The sequence below is a fragment of the Myodes glareolus genome, chromosome 12, assembly GCF_982192425.1.
Source record: "Myodes glareolus chromosome 12, mMyoGla1.1, whole genome shotgun sequence".
Lineage (NCBI taxonomy): Eukaryota > Metazoa > Chordata > Mammalia > Rodentia > Cricetidae > Myodes > Myodes glareolus.
In genome coordinates, this window is record NC_142037.1 from 21,540,898 (window position 1) to 21,568,586 (window position 27,689).

At 34.5% G+C, this 27,689-nt stretch overlaps 1 protein-coding gene across 1 annotated transcript in view; it reads right to left on the reverse strand.

Annotated features, from left to right (window-relative positions):
• Nucleotides 1-458: 458 nt before the first annotated feature.
• Pspc1 (paraspeckle component 1) overlaps nucleotides 459-27,689 on the reverse strand; it is a 58,729-nt gene continuing 31,498 nt past the window's right edge. The window contains exons 6-9 of the mRNA XM_048442006.3: nucleotides 27,456-27,561; nucleotides 6,631-6,688; nucleotides 3,299-3,468; nucleotides 459-1,306 (exon numbers count right to left, since the gene is read on the reverse strand). Coding sequence (XP_048297963.1) covers nucleotides 1,121-1,306; nucleotides 3,299-3,468; nucleotides 6,631-6,688; nucleotides 27,456-27,561 — 520 coding nt within the window. The 3' untranslated portion in view covers nucleotides 459-1,120. The remainder of the gene's footprint in view (nucleotides 1,307-3,298; nucleotides 3,469-6,630; nucleotides 6,689-27,455; nucleotides 27,562-27,689) is intronic.

Sequence of the window (27,689 nt, forward strand, 5' to 3'; positions counted from 1 at the left end):
CAATATGGCATCAGTTTCTCCCAAGTACTGAAAATGAAAATTCAAAAATGGACTTTCCTAGACGAATCTAATCAAGATGCTACTGAGCCTACCAAAGGTGGAAGTGAACAGGAACCAGCAATTGAACAGTACTAACATCAGGCAGGGTTACTGGGCAAGCTTAACACAAGGAAGTACTTCCAACATGGCAGGGTCGCTCTACCTTTTAAAATACTTCAGAAAATAAGAAGAAATGCTTCAGTGGCTAAGCTAACTGTTGGAGAATAAGACCAAACGCACTTTCACTGACATTCTAGTGATGGTGTCTGGTTGTGGCCGGCTGGTTGACTGGTCAGTTTAAAGCTTAACACTAACTCGTCAAGTGACAACAGGGGAAATGTAGGTGCTGATACTAAATAAATGGCACAAGATTAAAACCAGGAATTATTTTATAATCAAGAGAGATTTGCCTTCAAACATTTTTGTTCAAGATTCAAAAGATTTATTTGAAAAATCAGCACAAAACAAAGAGATCCTTAATAACCTTTCTCAGAATATATGAATAGTCAGAATCTATATGAAATGTAAGCAACAACTCTAATTTTACACAGTATGGATGGTTTATACAATCTGAAGCCCCATGCCTCCCACCCACAAATACACTACAACACTACACTATTGATCCCACTGACATCAGCTTTCACTAACAGTCTGACTTCGGGGTTATTGGAACAAACAGAAAAGCAAAATCATTTCCACTTTTAAATAGGATTAGCTAAAGCAACCACAGCAAGTTTTATATGGTCATGAGGGAATACCACTAAGAACATTTTTAAATTAGGCAAAATCATTTCTTTATTGATATTAAGTAACTACATAGATTTAATAATGTGGCATAGTTATTCTTAGCTATGATCACAACACATTTCAACATTCACAATGATGGGTATCTTTATCACTAACCTAATCTACAAAGCTTATGAATAAAGAAAATACAAAAAAAAAAACCCTCAAGCTTTACAAAAGAAAAACTTCAATCTACGTACGTTAACAATAAAACCATTTTTTTCCAGGTAACAGACAACGTGTAAAGGCATACCATTGAAAGTGTTTTTCTAAACAGCCGGTAATGAAAGAATATTTAGTATCTCCGACGCTTATTAGGGCCTTCAAAGTTGCCCCCTTGACTTCCTCTACCAAAACCACCAGGACCTCCACTCACAGGACCTACACCACTCATTGGTGCCTGTGGAGTTTCAGAACCTGTTCTATTTCCCATAGGCGAACCCATCTGAGACGGAGGTCCTTGAGGAAACCTATCATTGTGCTATAATGACATATAGTAAAGTCCATTTGGAACACGCCAAAATATAAGTGACAAGAAAAATTGGCAAAATCCCAAGTGGTGATGTCAGGAAGTTCAGCAGAAAGTCCAGCAGAGTCAGGATCAAACATAGAAGGAAGAAAGGAGCAATTTAATTAGTTCCTGTTTTTAAAAATAAATAATAATAAGCAGCATCTGAAGATTTACAAGTTGTTAAGCTATGCCCCATTTGGTGAAAAGAACTGATACTGACATAGGCAAATGCCTCCTTATGCCCAATCACACTGCTCTGATCCCTTTTTAAAAAGTTTATACTACATGAAACTATCATGTACAAAAGTATACATATTATCATTTTGCTCTGAGATGGAGTGTCTGTTTATAGCCCAGGCTGGCCTCTAACTCATGATTCTGCCTCTACCTTTACCTCCCAGGTGCTGGGACTATAATATAAACATGTGCCATCTGTCCTGGCAAGAAAGATACTTTTTAAAAAGAAATCAGAGATGTAAAACTGAGGAGCAGCATCATACTATTTTAAAAGTAAACATTCTATAAACTTGAGAATCAATGCTTTTAAAACACAAAGCATTAACATAAACATCACAAAAAACTGGGACTTAATATGGAGACATATGAAGTACTTTCCTCTAAAGACTAGTATTAAGGAAGTAAGATTAAGTTTCAAGATCTGTTTAAATAACATAAATTATTAAGAACACATTAAACATCTGAATCATTTATTCTGTGAAACTTTATGATAGTTAATCTCAAGTGATGAACAGAATTTTGTGTTAAAAAAAAAGAAAGAAAAAAACCACCAAAGATGACATTTAAATTAAATTTACAACTTTAAGCAATGTGTAGGAATAAAGGTCGGTTATGTCTATGTTACTGCTAATGATTAAATGCAAAAGAGAAACTTAACCAATATACTTCGAGTTTCGGGAGTTATATTGCAAAAATGCTGCCTCTACTAAATGCATTGACTGCTTTATGTGCCATCTATCTGTCCTAGATACTATGACCCTGTTTTTTTTTATCTCCTTGTACAATAAATTTTAAAATGATATCAAGAAAACCAGTGCATGCTTCATTTCTGCAATGCACAATGTATTCCTTTTAGTCCCTTCTGATCACCACAGACGTAGAATGATGGCATGTCTAAGTTAAATTCTAGTCCATCTTCCTTCTTAGCCATCAATGGAACTCTAACTTTTGATATGGTAATCCAAACACGCTTTTTGAAATCTAGTCACCAATTTTATTTTTCAGAAAAACTATCAACAAGCATTACATGAGGAAACATTTTCCTACTAGAAGGCCTCAGAAACGGTAAGAGGCACCTTTCCTGCTAACTGGTATGCGAAAATGACAGAAATTACAACTGAGAAACTCAATTTTCATGTTTTACCCATACAAAGATATCTTCACACTCTTGAATCAAGACCAAAAAAAATCTGTATTTTTAGTTTACTAATAAAGCAATTAATACTTTTATGAAGAGAAGATAACAGTGTACCTTTAGAAAGCTTTAGAAAAATAAAGTTTTAGTGTTAACTATTTTCCAGTGAAGAAAAATGGTCTGAAATAAATTACATTATGTTTTCATAAAAACTAAAACCTGTCATTTCATACGCAGTAGAGTTTTGTTTAGAAAGGTCTACATATAAAAAGCATAATATAAACACTTAGCATTACATCCATACACGCAAAGACAGACGTAAATTAAAAGAATAACTGTAGTGGCACATATATTTGTTCTATATTGAGGTAGCAAAGTTAAGTAGTGATGGCAATACTAACATAACATCAGGCCACTTAAAACTGTCTCAAATAAATAAACACTTAACAAAGTTGCTTTCTCTTCGTTGGCTGTACATCTGTACTGCCAAAAGCAATGATGTCTGGTTATAGTAAGTGTGAAGTTACCTTTGGGGCAGAAAAATGTTTAGTTATAAAATAAAATCAAAAATAATTTTAGTGATACGTTACCACTGTGCCATTATCGGGTATCATTGGAGTTCCCATATTTGCAGCTCCTTCTGGTCCCATGGCAGGACCAGGGCCCATTGGTGGGCCAGGTATAGTTCCTCTGTTGTTCATATTCATACCCATCATTGGAGGAGGCCCTTGGGTACCAGCAGGTGCTGGGCTAAATGCATCTATGCAAAACAATCTACACTTAGAGCTGTCCTATCTTAGTTTAGTGAACATTAACAACTTTATAACTCATAAAAACAAAACTATCATCAAAATAATTTTCCTTCCTTGAGAATGGAACACTAAACCATCAACAATACAGCGTCATATATATACACAGTAAAATTCTCTTTTATTAAAACAAACCTACAAAAAATAAGTAAAGCTAATATCAATTTTTTAGAGCAATTGAGATTAAGATATGCAAAGTTTCAAAAATCAGAAATATTAAGTATAGCTTAATTTTTTAAAAAAATGACCCTTAATAATTTTACATTCTACCAGCCTTAATAAATAGTAAAGGGTTGGCACTCAAAAACCAAATACAGCTAAAACTATTGGCATATCAAAACAATGACTCTTGAGGAGGAAAATTTGTCCAGGGAATTACACAACATCAGCTATTAAAAAAATCCTTTGGCTTTTAGAAAATTGTTAAAACTTACCAAAGAATGGCTTTTCAATTTTATATTAAAATAAATAATCTAAACAAAAAAAATCTTACTCAGGTCAAGCCAGGTTTTAAAACACAGTTACATCCAAACAGACAAAATGATTAGGCAGTACTTCTAAAAAGTAAAATTCTGAAAAGAGGCATAATCAGACTTCTAATTTGGTCATTAAGATATCCACCTGAGTCATATTACAATATTGTCTAAGCTGTACTCCAACATGTATGGTAGTCTGAAATAAAACATTTTAAGGGATGATTTTTTTATTTTTTAATTTTTTATTTTTTTAAGGGATGAGTTTTTTATCATAAAACTCCAAAACCAAAAACTAATGCCAGAATCAAGACTTCTTCTACTATTTCAACACATGGCCGGTTTTCAGAACTGACTTTCTTAAGCACACAGTAAGTCCATGGCACAGTACCTAATGCAGCAGTGTCAAGACTAAGGAGCAGGAGAAAGAAGAAAGTCACACTCCTTGCCAATCCATGGTGTCACACATGCTATTGCTCTTTGAACTCTAATCCAAGAAACAACCAATTTCAAAGGAAACAAGTTCCTTAATCCCAACATATTCTTTCTAATTAATCAACACTTAAAGTTAACAATTTCTACTTCCTCAATATGGTTATAAACAGGCATATAACAGAAAAGAATGGCAGATGGCAACATCTACAAGCCCTCATAGTTCAATTTTTCCTGAAAAGAACGAGTTAAAGGCCTTTGTTTCCCCTCATTTTTTTTAAAAGGGAGGGTAGCTGGGTGACAAGGTCTTTTGTGTAGCCTAGGGGGGTTGTTGTCACATACTCCTGCCTCAGACTCTTAGATGCCAGAATAATAGGTATGAGACCCCACGGCCAGCTCCCTTCTTTTTCTTAGTATTATGAGAGTTCAGACAGTTAATGATACAAGTCGGAACATGTAAAGTAATACTCCCAGCTATCAGTGACGTAGACCTATTTTCAGTCTTGTGTCTCTTACCTGTACAAAACTAAGAAATGTTGGCATTACCTGGTATGTCCACTTGTAATACATCAAAAATGATGATGCCACACTATCAACAGTAATAGGATTTGTGTGGTGCAAATACAGGGCCTTGAGCACAACCACTGAGCTACAACCCTAGCCCATTTATGAAACCTGATGTACTATGACAGTTTTAACAACTCAACAATTCAACAGGATGCTGCAATAAACCATTAAGTCTAACACTGACTGAAGATTAAAGAAATGAACCAGACTTTAGGAGAGTTAAGTGCTAAAAGGCATGTTATGATTTCCTAATAAATGTTGCAAAATTCTATATTTCTTCTGAATTAAGTAATACAAAAGGGTATTCTCATAAAGGTGTTAAGCAAAAGAATGTTTTCAGATCTCTCTGCACTACCAAAACATGCTTAAAATTTTACAAGTCAAAGTTTGATTCTGAGGGTAAATGACAATAATTCTTTGAAATTGAACTTCATAATCTTCTTACTGTTCTTAAAAATGCATCTATTACCTTATGCATTACCCATAAATTACTATGAAAAAAATTAGAGTCATATCACCATTGTATACAAAACTTCAACTCAGAAATCTTGTTATACTAATGATTCCACATGTTCACACACTAATTGCATAGGTAGATTTATGGGGCAAGGGCCACGTTTCATGCTTCCTTTGCATACCACAAATGCTAAGTCACACGCTGAAGGTCAAGAAAAGTGACCAAAAGAATAGTAATAAACTATTCTAGATTATCTGACTAAGAGTAAAAGAACTAGAATTACAAGTATATTTTTTCCATGGCTAACTTTAGAAAATATTGATACAATTCTTTATTTAAGTTTTATCTCATATGCTACAAATCTTAAGAACATATTAGTTGGTAATGCATTATATATTCTGATAGTATAATTGATTAAAACAGCATGCACATATGAATTATACAAGTTTCAATTTCGTGACATTTCTATGGGGCAATTTAATATAAAGATTATGTAAAATGTAATTCATTGGCCAATGATTACAGTATACCACTTCAAATTTTAAGTTTACTAATAAGAGTCATGATATCTATAGTTTTCCCTTACCTTATTTATGATACTATTTCTGACAGCTACACCTTAGTGAAAATTTTAATATCACTACTTTCTTAACAATTTTGCAACTCCTCTAAAGACATGTAAGGCATCTTATTTCCTCAACAAGCCATAGAAGACTGTGAAGAAATACTTCCATGCTAAATACCTTAGCCAAGAAAAACATTTAAAACATTTTGTAAAGTAAATAAAAAGGCTCAGTCTCAAACAAAAAGTAACAAATTTAAAATAGTAACTCTAAAAACAACTGAAAATACAACTTAGAAACTGTCAATTTCCAAGGGAAAATGACACTTGGTTTGTACAATATGATAGCATTGTATTTAAGCAAAATGGTTAGAATTGTTGCACCCTGCATCAAAACCTAGTTTAGATGCTTCTTTCACGGAATATATCAACTTGTATTTTTCAACTATAAAATATTCTTTCTAGACACTTTTTTAATCCATTTATTCAATATAAGAAATATCACCTTCATAATTGGTTCCATGTTTCAGGTTCTCAGAATACAAATATCATGAACAGCATACAGTCCCAAAAGAATTACAAGTAAGTTAAGTTACATAAGTCTTTTGCTTCAAATCCCTACCTCCCATGTTTATTGCTCCTCGGGGACCCATATCACCCATTCTCATTTCCTGTTCTCTCTGTAAGTAAACATAGTTGTCAGAGTCAACCTATCGATCTTATGACTTGACATTTCCCATCTAAAATCAAACAGAAAAGAGTGAGTTGGTATATCACTTTCCATAAAAAAATTCTGAAATTTTCCAACATTATTTACTTAGACTACTAGAAAAGAGGAAACGAAATGGAAAAGGAAAAAAAAAAACAGAAAACAGAAAAAACACTCCAAGCATCCAAGGCTTAATTAAATGCTTAGAATATTCACTTGATACAGGAAGACCAGGTTACAGATGAACCAGACTACATAAAATCTGCTAGCTTTTTAATGCTATCATTCCAAAGAAACACCTAGCATGAATAACGCCAATTATATTTAACTTCCAAGTTACAGAATTCTTAAGGTTACAGGCAGTTTTCATTATATAAAACTTATGAAAGATCCTTGAGTTTTTATTCAACTAGTCAGGCATTATTCCACCTCTTCTGGTCTATGTATACACCTTAAGTCTTCGGGCTACACTAGCAGTTATAAAAAGATTTATGTAATATTGCTTTCCTTTAAATAAAGCAGTGGTTTTATTTAAAACATGAATAAACTGTTTCTCATTTTCCAAGTTCTGAAATGATGCATTGTAGAATTATAAGACAAGAGTCATGTCATATAAATTAACATTTGAAATTTCATTACATAGCTACTTCATAAGAATTATTTACTACCAGTTACTTCAAAATTAAGCCAGTGAAATTAATCAATAACAATGAAATTGCAACACCTACTTTAACCAAAATATTAAATGCTGAAACCATGAAAAGTACTCTGACACAAAAGTATCAATGAGTGTTTCAATTCAATCCATGGCTGAGTGAAACAACAATTATTCTTGGGAAAAGCAACTGTTGTTAAACCTAAATGTTTAATGATGATATAATACTAGAGAAAACAGCATATAAAAACAGGGGCCTAAAATGCTATAATGGAAGAATAAATGGCATTAAGTAGTAAGTGACCTCTTTAAAGGCATCCCAGAGTGGTAGGGTGTAGGACTCAATAGCAGAGCACCTCTCTACCAAACAGAGTCCGAGGTACGATTCCCTAGCACAGGTATGAGGAGCGAAAAGTCCTGACCGCTTAGAATCTAAGAAATAAATATTTTAATAAAGCAATGTGAAATGAACAAAGCTACGATACAGCCAAAAGAAATGTTTTACCATATTATTTAGAAAATATAAATACAACTTCCTAAGAAAAACACTTTTTCTTCTCATAAAATTTGTGTTAACAGATACTATCATTAACATTTGAAAAGGCAAGAATAAGTAAGGCTGGACATGTAGAGCATGCCTTCCATCCCAGCACTCCCATAAGGCAGAGGAAGAAAGGTATCTATCTCTGTGAGGTGCAGGTGAGCCACGTCTATGTGAAATTCTGTCTTAAAAATGAAAAACGCAAGATCATAAGATCAAAATGATGACCAATCAGATGTTATACAGAAAAAACTTTAAACACATTAAGTATTTATTAGTTAAGTTTCCTTCTCATGACTTCAGGAGAATGTTATATTCCAAATCTATTGTCACAAACTTCTACTGAAATACAATAGTACAGTAACATAATAACTTGAAGGTGAGACTCAGGATATTGTCTATTCACATCAACCTAAAGAATTCAAAACTGTGTGCTAACCCAAAATGCAAGAGACCCTTGCTTCTCCTATATTCTTTTAATAATGTTGAAGATCAAATTCAGGGTCTCAAGTAGGATAAGCAAGAACTGAGCAATAGCCTCGGGCATGAATAGCTTTGAATATATTTTAAAACAGATAAAAGTTAATAACATTTTCTTAGATATTAGTGATATTTTAACTTTGTCATATTCATTATAGTGTAAATTGAAAAACTGTAACCAACATCTCAACAGTCTTTTAATGGCAACTAGAAAATGGCCCATTGGTAGTTAAGAGCAACTACTGCTCTTCCAATGACCTAAGTTCAGTTTCCAGCACCGAAACCAGGTAGCTCATAACCATCTCTAACTTAATCAGCAAGGGATCTGGTGTTCCCTTCTGATCTACAAGGTACCTGTATACATATGGCACACATACATACACATAAATTTAAAAAGAAAAAAATCTTTAAAAAAAATGAAAGACTTTAATTCATGAGGTCTAGAGAGATGACTCCACAGTTAAAGAGGGCAAAAATGGATGGCTCACACTATTAGTAATTCTAATTTTAGGAAAACTGGAAGCCTCTTCTGGTCCCTGTAGGCACCTGCACACATGTGGTGCACATTAATTCATGTAGGCAGGCAGAGACGCACATGCACACGCACACACACACAAAAGGAAATCTTCAAGATTTTCATGCAATAAAATAAAAACTCAAGTTTTAAAATAGACTCAACCCTATCAGGCAGAATGATCATTGTGTGTGTACACAAGTGTATTATATGCAATATAAAGACCCAACTGGTGTGCTTTCTTGATCTCTTTCCATCTTTTTTTTTTTTTACTTGGGGGTGGGGAAAAGACAGAGTTTCACTGTGTGAACCTGGTTGTCCTAGAACTTGCGATTAGAAGAGACTGGCCTCAGACTCACAAAAATGCAACTGTTTCTGCCTCCTGAGTGCTGGGATTGACAGTGCACAACACCATGCAAAGCCTTCCACCATTCTTTTTTTTGAAACCCTGGCTGGCCTGGAACTTACTAGGTAACCTTAGCTGGCCTCAACCTTCTAGGAATGAGTCTGCCTCTGCCTCCTGAATGACTGGGATTAAAAGCACACATCATAGCACCAGACCCAGCTTTGTATTTTGAAGCAGAATCTCTCAATGAACCTCAAGTTCATCAAGTGTGAGAGGTTGGAGTCTCAGAAACTGAGCCCCAATGCCCACCATGTATGCAAACACCAAGGCTGGAATTACAGACTCACATAACCATTTATGACTGCAACACCTGGCTTTGTAGATGGGTTATGTGGTCTTGTGCTTGGAAAGCATGCACTTACCAACTGAGCTACTCCCCGGCCTATTTCTACAACCATTGAACTGTAGCAGAAGATAAAGAGCTAGTAAATAACTTGCTCAAGGCAATACAAAGAGAAAATGACTGAGTTGTCATAAAAATTCTGCTATTCTTAAAATTTTCTTAAAATTCTTAAATTTTTGCCATTACAAGATGCCGCCATTCAATAATTCCAACAGTAAAAACCCTAACTAAAATTAACTTAAACTGTAAGACATTGTCTTTCCAATTAAAAACGATGAAAAAGAACATTAAAAAAGACATTGTCTTTCCATAAAAGAATTATAAATTAACAGATGACAAAATAAGAAGCAAAGTACAACTGTTTTCCAAAGCCAAGTACTGAAAGAAGTAATCCCACCATAGCAGAAAAGTACTTTCAAAAAGTATCCCCTCAGAAAACAAAGTAACATTTAACATTGAAAGTTCTAATACTAAATTTATAATACTGAATTTTATCAAGCATTTTCAGAATATCAACATTCATGACATTCCAATATGGCAAAAACAGTGGTTATGAGAAAATCCTGGTGTTTCAACACAATTAGGGACTTGAACCCACTGTGTACTCGTTTAACTACTGTATTCATGACATACATCTAACTTAAAGTATGATTATGAAGATCTGAATGAAGCAGCAAAAAAAAAATCAACTAACTTTATTAAACCCATCATAGACTTTATTACTACCCTGTATAACTGAACAGAATACAGAGACAGCCTTTTGTTACATTATAAAAGAGGATGATTATTTCAAAAATAGTTTCTATGTGATTGGGTCACACAATAAACAAACCACTATCAACACAAAGTAACATTTTTACCTAGAACTTCAACATCTGATTGCTGACATATTGAGAAATATAGTTTCTGTGTAAAAGAGATTAAAAATTAGATGATTTGCTTAAAAGACCAATAATTCTTTACATGATGCCTAAATTTTTTTCATGCCCGAAAGTTCTACTCCAAGTTCAAGGCAGACCAACAGGCTTTAGCTCAAAAGCATTTCTAAGAAACTGCCATGCAAGTATTATCCGTGTAAGAAATTCTTTTTTTTTTGGGGGGGGGGGATGGGGGGTAGGTGGCAGGGAGAAGATAGAAGAAAGTCTCCCTGTATAGCCCTGGCCAGCTGCTAGGAATAAGGGTGTACATAAGCACATTTCACTTCATGAATAGTTTTGCAATTCATGAAATACAAAAGTAAGCCTGGGAAGATAACTATTTGATATGTCAGAATATTAAACAAATTTACCATTTATTCTACACTTTACAAAGTTATTCAACATGAAAGACACAGAGTGAAAATAAGACTCCATTCTTTAAGTAGGCATGCAAATTTTTTTAATTTACTCTATCCTATCTCTATTTGTGTGTGTCTTGTGTGTGCATGCCCACAGAAGTCAGAAAAGGATGTTATGGGTGGTTGTGAGTCACCTGATAAGGTTGCTGGGAGTTAAGCATTGGGCTTAGGAAGAGCAGCAACTAAGCACTGAACCATTCATCTTCACAGCCTCAACATGTTCTAAATCATTGCTGTAATTTGTAAAATGGCAACTATAAATAAAACTAAAAAACTCTTTCAAGTCTTGAGTAAATTTTAATTAGTATAAAGGGACCTAGACGCCATAAAGATTGATAACCCACTGCTTTGTTGCTGTATATCTTCTTGTTTTGAAATAAGGTCTCATTTAGAAGAACTGAACTGGGCCTTACTAAGTAGCCAAGGCTGGCCATGAATTCCAGACACTCATACCTTCAATTCTCGAGTGATGCAATATAAGCATATGCCACTAATCTAGCTTTAAAAAACCTTCTTTTGAGAGCAGGTATTTATCTATTACTATTGTATACAGAGAGAGGTGTGCTACCTACATAAATATTTATGCACTATTCCTTGCCTGGTACCTGCAGAGATCATAAATGAGCATAAGATGACCTGAAACTGGAGTTACAGACAGTTGTGAACCACCACGTGGGTACCGAGAATCAACACCTAGTACTCTCTGGGAGCTGTCAATGCTCTTACTTGTTCGGCCATCTCTTAAGCTCCTATTTTATCTTTTACCATGTGTATATCACATGAGTGTGAGTTACAGGTTGTTCTGAGTCACCTGACATGGGTGCCAGAAATCAAACTCTGGTTCGTTGGAAGAGTAACTCATACTCTTAAATGTTAGCCCATCTTTCTAGACCCAAGAGAACTTTATTTTTAAGTTTATTTATTTATTCCGCATTCAGTGTTCAGTCTGCATGTATGCCTGCAAGCCAGAAGAGGGCACCAGATCTCACTACAGATGGCTTTGAGCCACCATGTGGTTGCTGGGAATTGAACTCAAGACCTCTGAAAGGGCAGGCAATGCTCCTAACAACTGAGTCATCTTTACAGCCCCTCCCCCACGAAGAGAACACTTTAAAGTTCTAATCATCCTTCCTACCTATAAAAACATAAAATAGAAAAAAAAAAGTCTACACCAACATACATTAGTCTATTCCCAAAGCATGGTAAATATGTCGCTATTGGCACCTAATATCACTTTTCCTTAATATTTAAGATAGAAGTATGATTTTAAATATACATTTCACTTAATCAAATGGTGTGGCTGTTTGTGGATTTTACAATTATTAAGCATATATTGAGTATATTTGTACATATAAAACAAAGGACTTGCAAAAAAACTGGTTCTTTTCTTCCACCAAATATCCAGGATCAAGGGCCAGGCTTGACAGCAAGCCCCTTTACACACTGAACCATAATACCTACTGAGTACTGAGTATTGCTAGCTTGGTGTGTTTTATTTTAAGGCAATGTAATTTAGAGGAATCATAGAATTTGCAGGGCAAAAGTAAAGTATTTTTTCCTTTGAATGCAATCTCAATGGCCATAATCAACAATCTTTAGAAGTTTGAAAGACTTGTCTGGGGATCAACTTGCGACACTTAAACATTTGAACACATGCAACATAGAAAGAAAAGCTAGTTCTGATACTTAACAAGATCCATAAATATTTCTAATAAATATGTCAACCATAACTACAATTTCTTTTCTCTGCTTTAGTAAGGAAATTTGTGTAACGGGGTACTAACCAGTCAAACTTCCATGAAAAAAAATAGTAAATAAATAGACAGTAAGCAAAAGTGTTAGCTAAAATAGTCTTCCTAGGCACAAAGAATAGCACAAAAACTATCATCATGCAAGCTATCAACCAAACAAAAATAGGAAAAATTTTGCAGAGACTGACTGCTGCCAACCTAATCAACATAGGAAAAAGCTAGAAAAACCTGGCACTCTCCAGTCTCTTCTCTCCCCAGGTTGCTTTTAAAGCTAGCCTCACCCTGGCCCAGATTGACCTCCCATTAAATCAAGCTTCCAGCGTCAGTCTCACAAGTGCAGGGGTTACAGGTTCAAGCCATAACCCCCAGCTAGTTTAACACTTCTAATTTATATCATTGAAAATGACATCCAAAATTCCATATAATGCACAATTACAGAAGGAGTAAATACATGATGAAATGTAAACTCCCAGAATATAACTGTGATTTTCTGCCTTCAATTTGAATACACGCATTCTAAAAATACTCATACTACAGGTAGTGGTACTCAGTTTTTTGTTTTTGTTTTGCTTTGTTTTTTTAAAGGAACCGGAGTTACAGAAGGTAGTGAACTTCCATGTAGGTGCTGGGAACTGAATCCGAGTCTACCGGAAGAAAACTCAATGCTCATAACTACTACGCCATCTCTCCAGCCTCAGTAGTCCTCAGTTTTATCATCATCATTAAATGAAATTTCTAGCACATATCATTATAGAATCAAAATTTAAAAGAAAGAGGCCAGAAGATGACTCTGTTGTTAAGAGCACTGGCTGCTCTTACCAGGGACATAGGTTTTATTACCAGGATCCACTGTGGCTCATACCATCCATAGGGGATTCAATGCCCTCTTCTGGCCTCCCCAGGCACCAGGCACACCAGACATACATGCTGGCAAAAGATTCATACACATAAAACAAAAATTAATAAAAAGACAAAAAATAGGAGAGGGAAAAGGAGGACAACAAAAGGATTCAAATAGTAAGAGAATGAGAAAGACAGAAAGTATTCAAATATTAAAAGTCCAATAATCAGTGACATTACTAAATGCTAGTATAGATGAGAAGCAACAGGAGGAATCATTGGTCGTTATTGGAGAGAAAGCAAAATAGCATAAACACTGTGAAAGAAGGTCTGGTTGTGACGTAACTCTTTTACTCTTACCATATGATTCAAATCACTTCCTTGCATTTACCCAAGGAAGTTGAAAACAAAACTGTTCATGAGTGTTAATAGCAGCTAAACCTTGAAATCAACAAAAATTTCTTCAAATAAATTATGTTAAATCCAGGAAAGAAGAATTATTGCTCAACACTAAAAAGAAATGACCTGTTAAATTTTTAAGATCCAGAGAAAACTTAAATCTTAAATGAAAAATGCCAATATAAAGGAGACTGAACACTGTTTTATTCTAAATACAACATTCAAGGAACAACAAAACAGGAGCACACTAAAAAAGATTCGAGAGTGTAAAGGATAAGGAGGACAGACTAAAAACAGAGCAAAGGTGTGTGTGTGTAGGTAGGTAGGTAGGTGTGTGTGTGCACGCGCGCGTGCGCACCCATCAAAAATTCTCGTATCCAATATCATAATGGTAACAGTCATTCATTTTACAAAGCCCTCATAATCATAACACATGGAATGAACCCTAAACTATTGGCTATAATTGTTATTGATGTGGCAAGATGTGCTCACCAAACAACCTATCTATGCTAGTACGAAGATAGTGGAAGGATACAACAGAGGAGGCATGAGGGAAACCTCCATGCCTTCCCAGTGTGGCTAGGAATTTAAAACTACTTTTAAGAGTCTAACAAAAAAAGGAAGAAAGAAAGGAGGGAAAATCAGAGAGATGAGCGAAAGTTGGATAGAAAATCTAGCCTCCAAAATAAAACTTTAATAATCAATTATCAAGTTTATTCTACTACTCATAAAAATAAAAATAACTGCTCTTTGTCCAATCAGAAATTCAAGTAACAACAAGCACAGAAATTACTTAAAACATAAGAGATTTCACTCAATAATAGATTTTTAAGCTTTAAAATGCAGCAAAATCAATAGTTTTTTAATACATTGCATATTTCTGAGACTGAATTGCACATAACCATATAAAATCAATCTAATAGGTATCAGCAGACAAGAGGGAATACACATTTTACATAAATTAATATATGAACACATATATTGCATTGAGATTTCAATGCACTTACATGATGATATATATTCATGACATAATTTTCAATTGTCATTCCAAATTCACTGAAAAAAATTCTGTTTTGTTTCCTGAGATAGGGTGTTCATGAAAAATCTTGATCTTCCTTTCTCAGCCTAACTACTGGGATTACATACATGTGCCACTGAAAAGATGCTTTTGGTTGCTAGAATATATCAACAATACTTAATAATTCTTCAAATTTAATTTTTTTAAATACCAAACTACTAAGAATATGATGCCAGGTGAAATTATGAAAGATGAACTAAAGAACAAAACATAAACTGTAAAAGAGACAATCTGAAATTGGTCCCATGGAAAGGCAGTAATGGAAGAAGAACGCAGTATACAGTCCAATGTTATGAAGAATTACACATATACTTCATGAAGGAGAAAATCTTTATCTGTTTGTTTGCTGTTTAAATCATGCCAATAGTTTCGTAGAAGCACTAATATGCTGACAAATACATCTTTTTCTAACTAGGTAGCTCAAAGTAAGAGATTTTTAAAATTTTAGATTTTAAGTACTAAATAAAAATCAGTTATATCAAATTTGAAGTTGCAAAAGACAAGATTTAAAATGCAGAAAACATAAGACAAAAAGCAAACTTACCAAAACACTTTGTTCTTTCAAATTATTCAAAAAGTCTTTGAAAACACAATTATAAGTATCAATAATATAACTTAAGCATATCACCAGTAGAGTATGTTTACAAATCAAGGTTTGGAGTGCCAGTCAGCAGTGAATATAAAAATTCTAATTTATCTAGCTGAATTTAGAATTCTTGACATGTGGGTGATACTACATAGCTTTATGCTGTCAGTATTAAAGCTAAAAACATTAAGAATATAATCACCAAGTAAAATAATTCCTGAAAAATGGCTCTACACTAAAGTCACAGAGCAGAAGTAACAAGCTTCTTCAAATGTTACTAATTGAAACTATTTATAAAATCAAAGTATTAATTATATTACAGATATTAACAGCATTTCAAAAGCATGTTTAGCCCAACCATTTCTTTTTTCTAATGCTGACTCTCTTCTCCACTTACTCAAAAAAGTTAAATATTTGTTTAAAAAGATCTTACCATCTAAATCAAAAATTATTAAAACTTACCATTTCAAATAGTACATACTATTGAACTATAGTATGTATAAAAGACATACAGTACACCTATAACACGGTAGAGTAATAAACCAATTTTATCAATGAAAATTTTAAAGAAAACCATGAAAATAAACTCTTTCAATAGAAAGAATGCCTCTCTAAACCAGTAAGAACACTTTAGCGGTACCTCTTAAAGGTCCTTCCCTGTATACATACTCCGTATCAAAATTCCTATAGCACAGGAAATAATGGGAATTTTTCCCACCTAAATGAAAAAATTTTTTCTGTAATGGAAACCAGTCTTCATGTAAGGTGAACAGAATCCTCACATTAAAAAGTTAGGTATGCTGAAAATCAAACACACAGATAAAAAAAGTTGACAGTTTTTTTTTAAAAAAAATTATTCATTATATGATTCCAGTATGAAAACCTATGAGTCCAGCAGCTTTATCTCAATCTCATTCGATGTTTTTTCTAACAATCTACAAAGGTCTTAATCTAAGAGACAATACACAAAGGCACAGTGACTCATAAAGTACAGCTAAAACTATGATTGCAGATTATCTACCTACTTATTTACCTACCTTTTTTTAAACGATTTTATTTTATTCTTTTTATTTATTTTTTGCTTTTACTTGTTTTGTTTTGTTGAGCTATATATTTTTTTCTCCGCTCCCTTCCTTTCCTCCCCTTCTACCTTCTCCCATGATCCCCACACTCCCAATTTACTCAGTAGATTTATTCAGGAGATCTTGTCTTTTTCTACTTCCCATCCTACCTATCTTTTAATCTACAACATCTCCCCATGTAGTACATAGCCCCATGGTGGCCTCAAATCTGTGATCCTCTTGCCTTACCATAAGAGTACTAGGGCTACAAGCTTGAGCCCCTATGGCCAACACTGGTGTGTGCACATAGGGAACATAAACACAAAAAAACTATTTGATTCTTTCAGCTTACATCTAACTAACTATAATACAAATGCACAAACCCTGACCTCTAAAGACTCAGCATAATAACAAAAACATTTTAAAACTTATAATCTAATTTGTTTGATTTGTAAAAAAAAAAAAAAAAAAAAAAATCAAACAAAAGGAAAAGGCTGGGTTGAAATCAAAGGTAACATACAAACTGTGTTCATACAAAATCTATACTATAGACAAACTGCAGGAATATGGGGGGGAGAGAATATGTATGTCTGAAACACTAAGTTGTACCTTGATAAGAGGGAGAACAGCATGTAAATAAAATATTTAATAACTTCCATTAGATGTGTTCGGAAAAAAAACTTTTATTATATATGAATCATAGAGCAAAGAATCTTATGTTCATTAGGCTGGCCATGTGATTCTTCTAACAAAGCTAATTTTGTATCTTCTATTTTTAAAAGTAATTTAAGGGGGCTGGAGAGATGGCTCAGTGGTTAAGAGTATTGCCTGCTCTTCCAAAGGTCCTGAGTTCAATTCCCGGCAACCACATGGTGGTCTCATCTGTAATGAGACCTCTTCTGGCCTGCAGACATACACACAGAAAGAATATTGTATACATAATAAATAAATAAAAAATAAATATTAAAAAAAGGTAATTTAATGCTGGGCGTATTGGTAGGTACATGTCTTTAATTCCAACATTCGGGAGGAACAAGTAGGCAGGTCTCCAAGTTTGAGGACAGCTAAGACTACTTAAAGGAAATTTAGAAATATATATATATAACATGTATATATACTTGTTATAGAAACTTATAAGTAATTAGCAATTAATAAAACCAATATTTTAGCATAATTAAAGAATTAAGTATCTAAATAAAAATGATCAATTTGTTTTACTGGATGTTTTCCCTGCATGTACACCACAAGTATGCAGTGTCCTTGGAGACCACAAGAAGGCATTGGATCTCCTGGGACTGGAGTTACAGCAGGCAAGTGAGCCTATCATATACGTGTCAAAAATTAAGATCTAATTTAGAAGAGCAGTCAATGCTCTTAACAGCTGAGACATCTCTCCTGCCGACCAATACTTTCAGTCAGATATATCTAAATCATCAAAATCTTAAAGAACATTTTCACCATTAAAAAGAAAAACAGGAGAAAACCAAACAAAAACAAACAAAAAAAGAACATTTTCAATAACATCAGCAAATATCATAAACTTAACTAGTGTATTTTTATTTAATCAGAAGTCTGTTTCAATTATGTACCCCAACTTACAGATGGCTTTCTAATTAACAACCTAGACTCTGTTCTTTTGTTATATACACAATAAAAACAATTCCTGAAAATACTTATACCCTCCCTAATATTTACACATCTTTTGCTTATAGAAAGAATCAATTAAATAAGTGAAAGTGTAAAAAACCAAACTGGCCTGGCAGTGGTGGTGCACGCCTTTAATCCCAGCAACCAAGAGGCAGAAGCAGGTGGATCTCTGTGAGATCGAGGCCAGCCTGATGTACATGAGCTAGTTCTAGTACAGACTTCAAAGCTACAGAGAAACTCTGTCTAGAAAAACAAAAAATTTAATTGGAAGCATGGGTACCATGGAAGAGGGTAGGAGGGGAAAGGAGAGCAATGAGTTGCGTGGAGAAAAATATATAGCTCAATAAAACAATTTTTTAAAAAGCCAAACTGGTTACAAATACAAGATTACATTTAAGACCATTACAATCACTGTATTGTTTGTTTAGAGTTTTATCAACATGTCCGAGTCTGTTGACTAGCTGACCTGCAAGTTAGATCTAAGTCCAAACCAAACCTTTCTTTCAGTACCATCCCTTCAACTATCCCCACAGAATGAAAAGCCATGGAAACTAATTGTAACATGTCCTCTGAATGGTCAGCTGTTTGACTCCTTTCCACTCCTCTAAAAAAGGAAAACTTTCTATTGCAAGCCAATCAAATTAACTCATTAAGTAATTTAGAAGGAAAGAGGACTAGCCATGTAGAAAGTACAAAATTACAAAATTACAACTTATCTAAAACATGCATACATTATTTCAAAAAATAACTGTGTACCTACCAACCATATCATTAATAAGAAACAAAAGGTGTCATTTCTCCTTGTTAGCTCCGGTTAATGACTTCTATTATTCCCAAGACTCCTGTTTTGGTATGCACATGTTACACCAGGGCAAATCAATTTTATAAATATATCATGGAGGTAATGGAAAATATCCATACAAAAACAAAACAAAACAAAAAAAAGACAGATATGGAGGCATCAACACAGCAAAGTTAACACTACTGATTAAGAGGAAGCAACATCAGAAGAAAAACTGTTTAACCCTCTACTGACGAAAACTAAAAAAAAATTGGAAACCCGAAAGAATAGAGTTTGGAAGCATCACTTTAGCTGTTGCTTTGTTAACTCTTGCACTAACTTATAAATAAGACTATCATGAACCTAATTTGGATTCCTCAGGAACCTTGGAGCTTACGATATGAGCAGATCTGCTCAATAGGCCTTCTAAAAGCACTGGAAAGGAAACATAAATTAATTAATTAGCATTGTAATTTACAGACTGTTGAGTTTGGATAATCTGAGCCTTTTCTTTAAGATCCTCACAATTACCATACTGACTTTAGATCAGGAATTAGCAAACAGGGCCAAGTAATAAATATCCTAGGCTTTGTTTGCCTTACACTCTTGATATAATATTATTGTTCACATCTAGTCAACTTAAGACTCTGTAGGGCAAAGCAGATGTTAACAAACTAACCAAAGTGTTTCAATTCATTTTACAAAAACAGAAACCATGCAGACGAACATGACCTTCTTTAATCTGCTGACCCCTACTGCAGATGAAATCACTAAAATCTTAAACTACCATTACTTGAGATCATATCTCCATACATATAGTATAAAGACCAATTCATAGTTGGCATCCAAATTCAAAAAGCACTATTCATAGAAAACGCTGTACTATTTAAATTGTATACATGAATTCCCAACTCTTTCCCATGTTTCCTCAAACCCACTTACTGCTTAAAAACTTTAACTATACTACTACAATGATTCCAACGTATTTAAGTGCATCTTAAGTGTCAGTAAAAAAGTTGTCCAACATTTTAAAATCAAGAGCTGTGTTCCAGCATAAACCTACTGATTCAAAATATTGATGGATCTCAAGTACTTTTCAATAATTTCATGGAGATATCACACATTGTTACCTACTAGTTTAGCAAAACTATATTCCCAAGTACACAATGACAGAATCTTCTCTAATCAGATAAACATAAAATTATTTCTAGGTAAAAAAAAAATGTAAGGATTTACTAGGCAAAGTGGCATGCACACTCTTAATCCCGAAAATAGAGGGACAGAGAACAGAGAAGTTGGGACATCTCTGAGTTAAGGACTGGCTGTCTAAATAGAAAGTTCCAGGCCAGTCCAGGCTATACAGAGCAAGACCCTATCTCTAAAACAAACAAAATACACAACCAAAAAAAGGTATAGGGAATCACTCTGTGTATCAAGTAGTCGGTAGGAACTATGAACCTTAAGAATGCTATACAGACTGTCACTAAACTGTATTTCTAGGCTAGCTTTGAATTTTTAATCAATCAGTTTCATCCTCTCAAATACTGGGGTTATAGACCCCAAGCCAGCACTTATAAGGTCACTATGGAATATTTGTACACTGTGCACAGTTGTATTTGTTGTGACTGGTATAATAAAAAGCTGAACAGGGAGGCTGGAGAGATGACTCAGAGGTTAAGAACATTGGATGGTCTTCCAGAAGTCCTGATTTCTATTCCCAGAAACCACATGGTGGCTGACAACTTCCCTAATGAGTTCTTGCGCTCTCTTCTGGCCTGCAGGCAGACATGCAGGCAGAACACTGTATACATAATAAATAAATCATAAAAAAGAGGAAAGCATGTAATAATTTTAAAAATAAATGAATGAATGAACGAACAAACAAACAAATAAGGACTCGGGCAGCCAAGAGTCAGGCAAAGAGAGAAAGAAAGAGCAGAATCTAGGCACAAGAGGTGAGACAATATGGAGATATAGCATGAATAATAAAAACCTAGAGACAGATACTGGGGTGCAACCTGAATATCAGAAAAGCAAAGCAACCAGTCACTGGCTCTTACCTCTACCTCAAAGTGAAAATGAAAGATCCTGCCTCCCAGAATCCTCAGATTGAGAGACTGAGGGTGAGACCTGTCTCCTCCCATTTTATATTCCTCTCTAGTGCGGGGATTAAAGGTGTGCACCACCACCTCCCGGCCTCTATGGCTAACCAGTGTGGCTGCTGGTATTAAAGGTGTGTGCCACCATTGCCTGGCCTGTATGGCTGACTAGAGTGGCTGCTTTGCACTGATCTTCAGGCAAGGTTTATTTATTGAAACATAAACAAAACAATATATGGAGAGAGGAAACAGGAGGTACAATATGGAGAGAGGAAACAGGAGGTACAATATGGAAGAGAGGTAACACCTCATGATAGAACGTAGATTCATATAAATGGGTTAATTTAGGTTATAAGAGCTAGTCAAGAACAAGCCTAAGCTATAGGTTGAGCTTTCAAAATTATTAAGTCGTCATGTTATTGGGGGAGCTGGCTGGCAGAACAGAGAAAGACACGTTACAAGGTGTAACTCATAATTTTAAAGAGTCTTCCTAGCTGGCCAGGCATGCCTTTAATCCTAGCACTCTGGAGGCAGAGGCAGGAGGATCTCTTGATTTCAAGGTCAGCCTGGTCTACAGAGTGAGTTCCAGGACAGCCAGGACTAGTTTCTAAAAACCTGTCTCCAAAAATCAAAGTGATTTGAAAAATAACGTTCATGAATAAATATTAAATCATTGGCTAGCTATATTTTTCTCTTTCAACAACTGTTTGGACTTCTGGGTTTGGTTTTTTTTTTTTTTTTGGTTTTTTGGTTTTTTGGTGTTAGGGACATGCTGCCACTCAATTATAAATAGGTCCATCCCTGGGTTTTACTCCCCTTTTTTTGAGTCACAGTTTTATGTACCCTAGGTTGGTCTCCAACCTAGTATATAGCCAATAAAAACCTTGAAATTCTAACCCTCCTGCCTCCATCTTGTTAGTATTGAGATTACAAATCTGTACCATCATGCAGGTTTGTAGTGTGGGATGGAACTCAGAGCTTCATGCACGTTAGGTTAAGTGCTCTCTTGGCTTAGCTTCTTTCTCAGCCCTGTTTGAAGCCTTGATATGGGTGTTACAATGGAAGTCTGATGTTAAAGGAACACAGCTTGAATAAATAGTTGACATAGCATATACTATTTCCAAGTTCACTGTGTGCATGTATCATCAATTCCAGGGAGTAATGGTACATGCCTATAATCCCAGCACTCCAGAGGCAGATGGATCTACAAAGTTCCAGGACAGTCAGAGCCAGGATAGTAAGACCCTGTCTCAAAAAAAAAACCAAAAAAACCAAAACAAACAAACAAAAAAAGAAGGAATGTATATATTTAACTTAATGTAGAATATCTGGAATAGATATGAAATGCTATCCCTTTTGTTAACAAAAACCAAGCATTAATATTTACTTTGTTAGAAAAAAGAAACTTCATATTTGAGTCTGATCCTATATAAATTATAACAAAAAATAAAACTTATGGTATCCTACACTACTTGACAGCTTAATTTTATTAATCTATAGCATACGAAATGACCAAATGTGAAAAATCACAAGACGATTATAAAAATCTCATAAAATTCCCATTGATTCTGAAGTAAGTATGGAATGTATAAACACTGTACATCTATCATATTTTAACCTAAATACTCTTCACACCATGGTCAAATACATTCTAAACTGATAAATTAACATATATAGGTTGTAGAGATGGATCACTGGTTAAGAACACTGGAAGCTCCTTCAAAAGATCTGGGCTCCCAAGCAGTAGTAGTATATGCCTTTAATCCCAGCACTCAGGAGGCAGAGGCAGGTGGATCCCCGAGTTTGAGGCCAGCCTGGTCTACAAAGTGAGTCCCAGGACAGCCAGGACTATTACGCAAAGAAACACTGTCTCAACAAAACAAAAACAAAACAACAACAACAAAAACAGGGCTCAATTCCTAGCACCCATGTGGTAGCTCAAAACTGCCTATAACTGTAATTCCAGGGAATCTGAAGTCATCTTCTGACCTCCATGGGCACCAGGTAGTCACATGGCACACATAATACATTCAGGCAAAACACAAGTACATGTGAAATTAAAAAATTTAAATGTATACATATACACGCTCGCTCTCTTTTTTTTCTCTCATACACACACATACACACACTTCAGATAGTGAAAAGAAAGACATGTTACAAGACTGAGACTATCATAGTTAATTTATAATAACAACAGCTATTCTATTATCAAAGAGTTTGACATTTTCTAAGCAGAAATTAAGTACAAAATAAGAACGACAATTTAAAGTTAACTATATCCCCAGAATTCCAAAAGACATGTTTGACAAAAAATAATTATTTTAAGGCTAACTTATCATATATCTAAGTATGTTAAGTTCTGTCCTTCACCCTATGTTACACTATCACTTAGGGGTTGTTGGCACATGCCATTAATCCCAGCACTTAGGAGACAGAAGTAGGTATATCTTTTGAGTTTGTGGCCAGCCTGGTCTACAGAGTTCCAGAACAGCCAAGACTATACAGAGAGACCCTGTCTTGAAAAAGAAAAGAAAAACAGAATTACAAATATTCTAACTATGGTTCAACATAATTCAAGTATTTTACATGAATCAGAATTAGTCAAGTATATTTCTTCCATTTTTATTCCTTTTCTTGTTCATCCATTATTCATGTGTGTACATGTTTATATACTTGGAAAAACAACTTTTGGGAGCTGGCTCTAACCTACTGTGTAGTCAGTCTTAGAAAATATAATTAAGGTCAACCGACTCCAAAGCAAATGCTACTTTTACTTGCTGAGCCATTTCATCAAGCCAGCTTTCTTGTTTTTCTTTTTTATTTGTTTACTTATTTTTGTGATAGGGTTTCTCTGTATAGCCCTAGCTGTCAAGGAACTCGGTAGATCAGCTGCCTTTGCCTCCAGAGTGCTGATATTAATTAAAGGCATATGCCACCACTACCTAGCCTACAACGTTTTACTTTATGGTTTTTGAGACAGGCTAGTCTTGAAGTTGCAGTAACTATCCTGCTTTAACCTACTAAGTGCTTGAAATATAGGCATATGCCACTATCTCCAACTTTCAACAACATGGGTATGCGTGTGTGTGTGTACCCCTGCTCGTGGGATACCATGGGAAGGCCAGAAGTTGTTGGGGAAATGTCTTCCTCAATTACTTCTCAAACTTTTTGAGACAAGCTCTTTCAATGAACCTGGTGCTCACCTGGCAGGCAACCCTGGAGATCCCGCAGGGGTTACAAACATGTCCGGTCATGCATCAGATTTCAAGTTCTCATGCTTGCACAGTCAATATTTTACTGAGTCACCTCCCCAACTCCAACAGTCCTTTTGTGTTTTTGTTCACATGTCACAAAGCATGTTATGGAGGTCAGAGGACAACTTCTGAAAGGTAGTCATGTCCTTTCACAGTGTGGGGCCCAGTAAACTTAGGTCTTCAGGTTTGGCAGCAAGCGCTTTGACACAATGACCCATCTAAAAGTACTACTCCTCAAAATTGTTCAAAAACACAAGTAGCACATTTGTCTTTAAGATTGGGTAGAATGAAAAGGGACAGGGGTCAAAGACTATAATTTGCTATTCTAATCAGACTTTTATTATGTGGCTGTAAGTATGCAAAACATACTTTTTCTAATAATTTGAAAAGTAAATGTTTAAATCCAATTCTAGTCTAGTAAATAATCATGTGAAATAATAATCTACTTTAGAAATGACAATAAAACCAGCATGAGTACTTTATGACTAATTCACCTATTCCCAAAGTTCACTAGATAGCTATAAAATTTTATACTAATTTAAAAGATTTCTGAAAGAAAATGATTTTTTTTCTTATGAGTTTAGGAACGGAAGAGATGGCTCAGCAGTTAAGAATACTTGCAATTTTTCCTGAGAAGCAGGGTTCAGATCCCAACAAATACATCAGCAAGTTCACAACAGACTACAAGTCCAGTTGCAGAGAAAGCTAATCTGCACACACACTCTACAGTCACACAGAAACATATACCTACTTTTTTTTCCTTTTTGAAAGAAAAACAAAAATTTACATGGCCAATATGATGGCTCAACAAATAAAAGTTCATGTACAGACAACCGAAGTAGGCTCCATATTTGGAACCTATGGTGAAAGGGAAGAGTCAGCTCCCAAAAGCTGTCCCCCATCTCCATTCCTGGCTGCCCACATTCACTCATAACACCCCTCTACACACACATAAACTTCACCCTTCCAAAACTTAAGAAAGTCATAATTCAATTTTAAAATAAAAAGTTTCCAAATTAATTCTACAAGCAGAAAAGTAAAACTGAAACTAGTCATTCATCATTAATATCTACGTAGATATTATATTAACATCTATATTAATTTCCAAAAGCAAAAAAATGCAACTATTTCAAAAAGTATGCAACTGAATTAATGATGATGCAACCAACTTGTTTAAAAACAAGAAAATTCTTTAAAAGCTTAGAAATGTAATATTTTACTTCTTCTTTTCTAGTCCACTAGAATGACATTAATAGCAGCACAAATGATTATGTTCATTATAAAACATGTAAAGTTCATGTCAGGAAAAACATCAAGAAAGTTAATATATACCTATTTTATTATGAAAGAACCCTTTAGTAAATATTCAGGTAAATAAAAAAAGTAGGCAGAATTTTTTAATCCTCAGTGGAAATTCTTTACGAAATATATCATTTATGGCTTACACATGATGATTATTTGAAGAGTAGTAACCAATGTTAGTCTGGAAATATGCTAAATTCTACTTCCTTTTACATTATTACACAGCATCTTCACATTGTTAAGACCAACAGATTTATGTTGAAAACTACTGAGATTGCAGTTTAAAATAAGTCATTAAATGCTTAGTATCCAAGAAGGAAACGATAATTGAAAGATAAAGCTAGAAATTAATAAATAAAAATTCAAAAGGCTTTTAAATTTTTTCATTGGTTAATTTGGTGATAGAGCAATTACAGGCATTTATCTAACTGAATTTAAATGGTATGTAACTTCCATGCAAAGAATACTTAGGTGATAGTAGAACAAACACTTCTTGTTACTATAAGATTTCTTTTACAATGTGTTTCTTCATTCTATTAAAAAGCAAAAAGAAAAAAATCACTCCCAGATACAAAAGAATGAGAACAGAGATTTGAAAAAAGCACCAAAGACTTAATACTTTCAGACTCAGAAACTTACTAAGTTTTAGTTCTTAAAGTAGCTGGCTTTTGACAAAAAAAGAAAAATAACAGTGCATATTTTTCAGAATTCAGGTAAACAGTGACACTCTTGCTTCCTTATCACTGAGAACTTAGAGAGTTTAGTAGTCTGAAGTATTCATGGAGCCCCCTTTCTTGTGAAGTAACAAAAACAAAACACGTGAGCCCGGCGAGAAGTTATTTTCTGAGAGCAAGCCTGGAGACCTGAGTTTGATCCCCAGAATACATAGAAGGTATAGGAAGGTTGTCCTCTGACCTCCAAACACAACCACAGCACAAGCTCCCAAGTCCTAATAAATAATTTTTAAAAATTTAAGCCTGGACTACTGTGAAGGAAATTCAGAAACAGAAGAATATGTCGGATAACCTATAACCAGGAAAAGCCCATAGAAAAGTTGCTCTAGTATACATTACGGTGCAGTGTGAAAAGGAAGGAAGAAAGGAGGAGGAAAGCTCCTACAAATTGTAGCTAATGGGAATACATCAGACAACATGAAAGGCCCACTCTACAGATCCACCTATAAGACCTTTTCAGATGTGGGCTTAATAGTAACACACTGATTAACAAAATCGGGTAATACTAAGTATTTTATACAAAATAATTCAGAAAAGGAAATGTACAAGACAAAAAGTTCAGCTGTGTTTAGAGGTATTATGGTTGACACTGCATATATCTAAAACTTTCAAAAATAAATTCTTAAAATGGTACAGTGCAAACATCAGGTAGAGATGATGCCTGTATCAAGGTATCTTACTGAAGAGCATGCATTCTTACCAATCAATTAAAACAGAAGAACTATAACAGCCATTTTATTAAGTTATAAATATTATTTTAATGAATGTACTACTTAAAAGATATTAACAAAATCAATTGTTGTTTAACAACCATAAAAAAATTCAAGAATCAGAAAGTATACTATTAAATACTACAAAATCTAAAAACTTCTAAATGCACACCATCCAACTTACTAATGAAATCATGTTAATTAAGCAGTCTTCTACTTACATTTTCCATATAGTTTGGTTTAAAGCCCTCCTGCTGTCTCCTCAACTCCTCCTGCTCTCTGTGTCGGATCATCTCTTCTTCACGACGACGATGCTCCTCCTCATGTCTGCAAACATTTTTTTAAAATTTCAGCACTATGACATTTGAGCCACTAGATACTTTATTCATTGGAGAACAAACAATTTGAATAAATTCTGAAAATTACATTATGTATGCCAAGTTTGTGACTAAGGA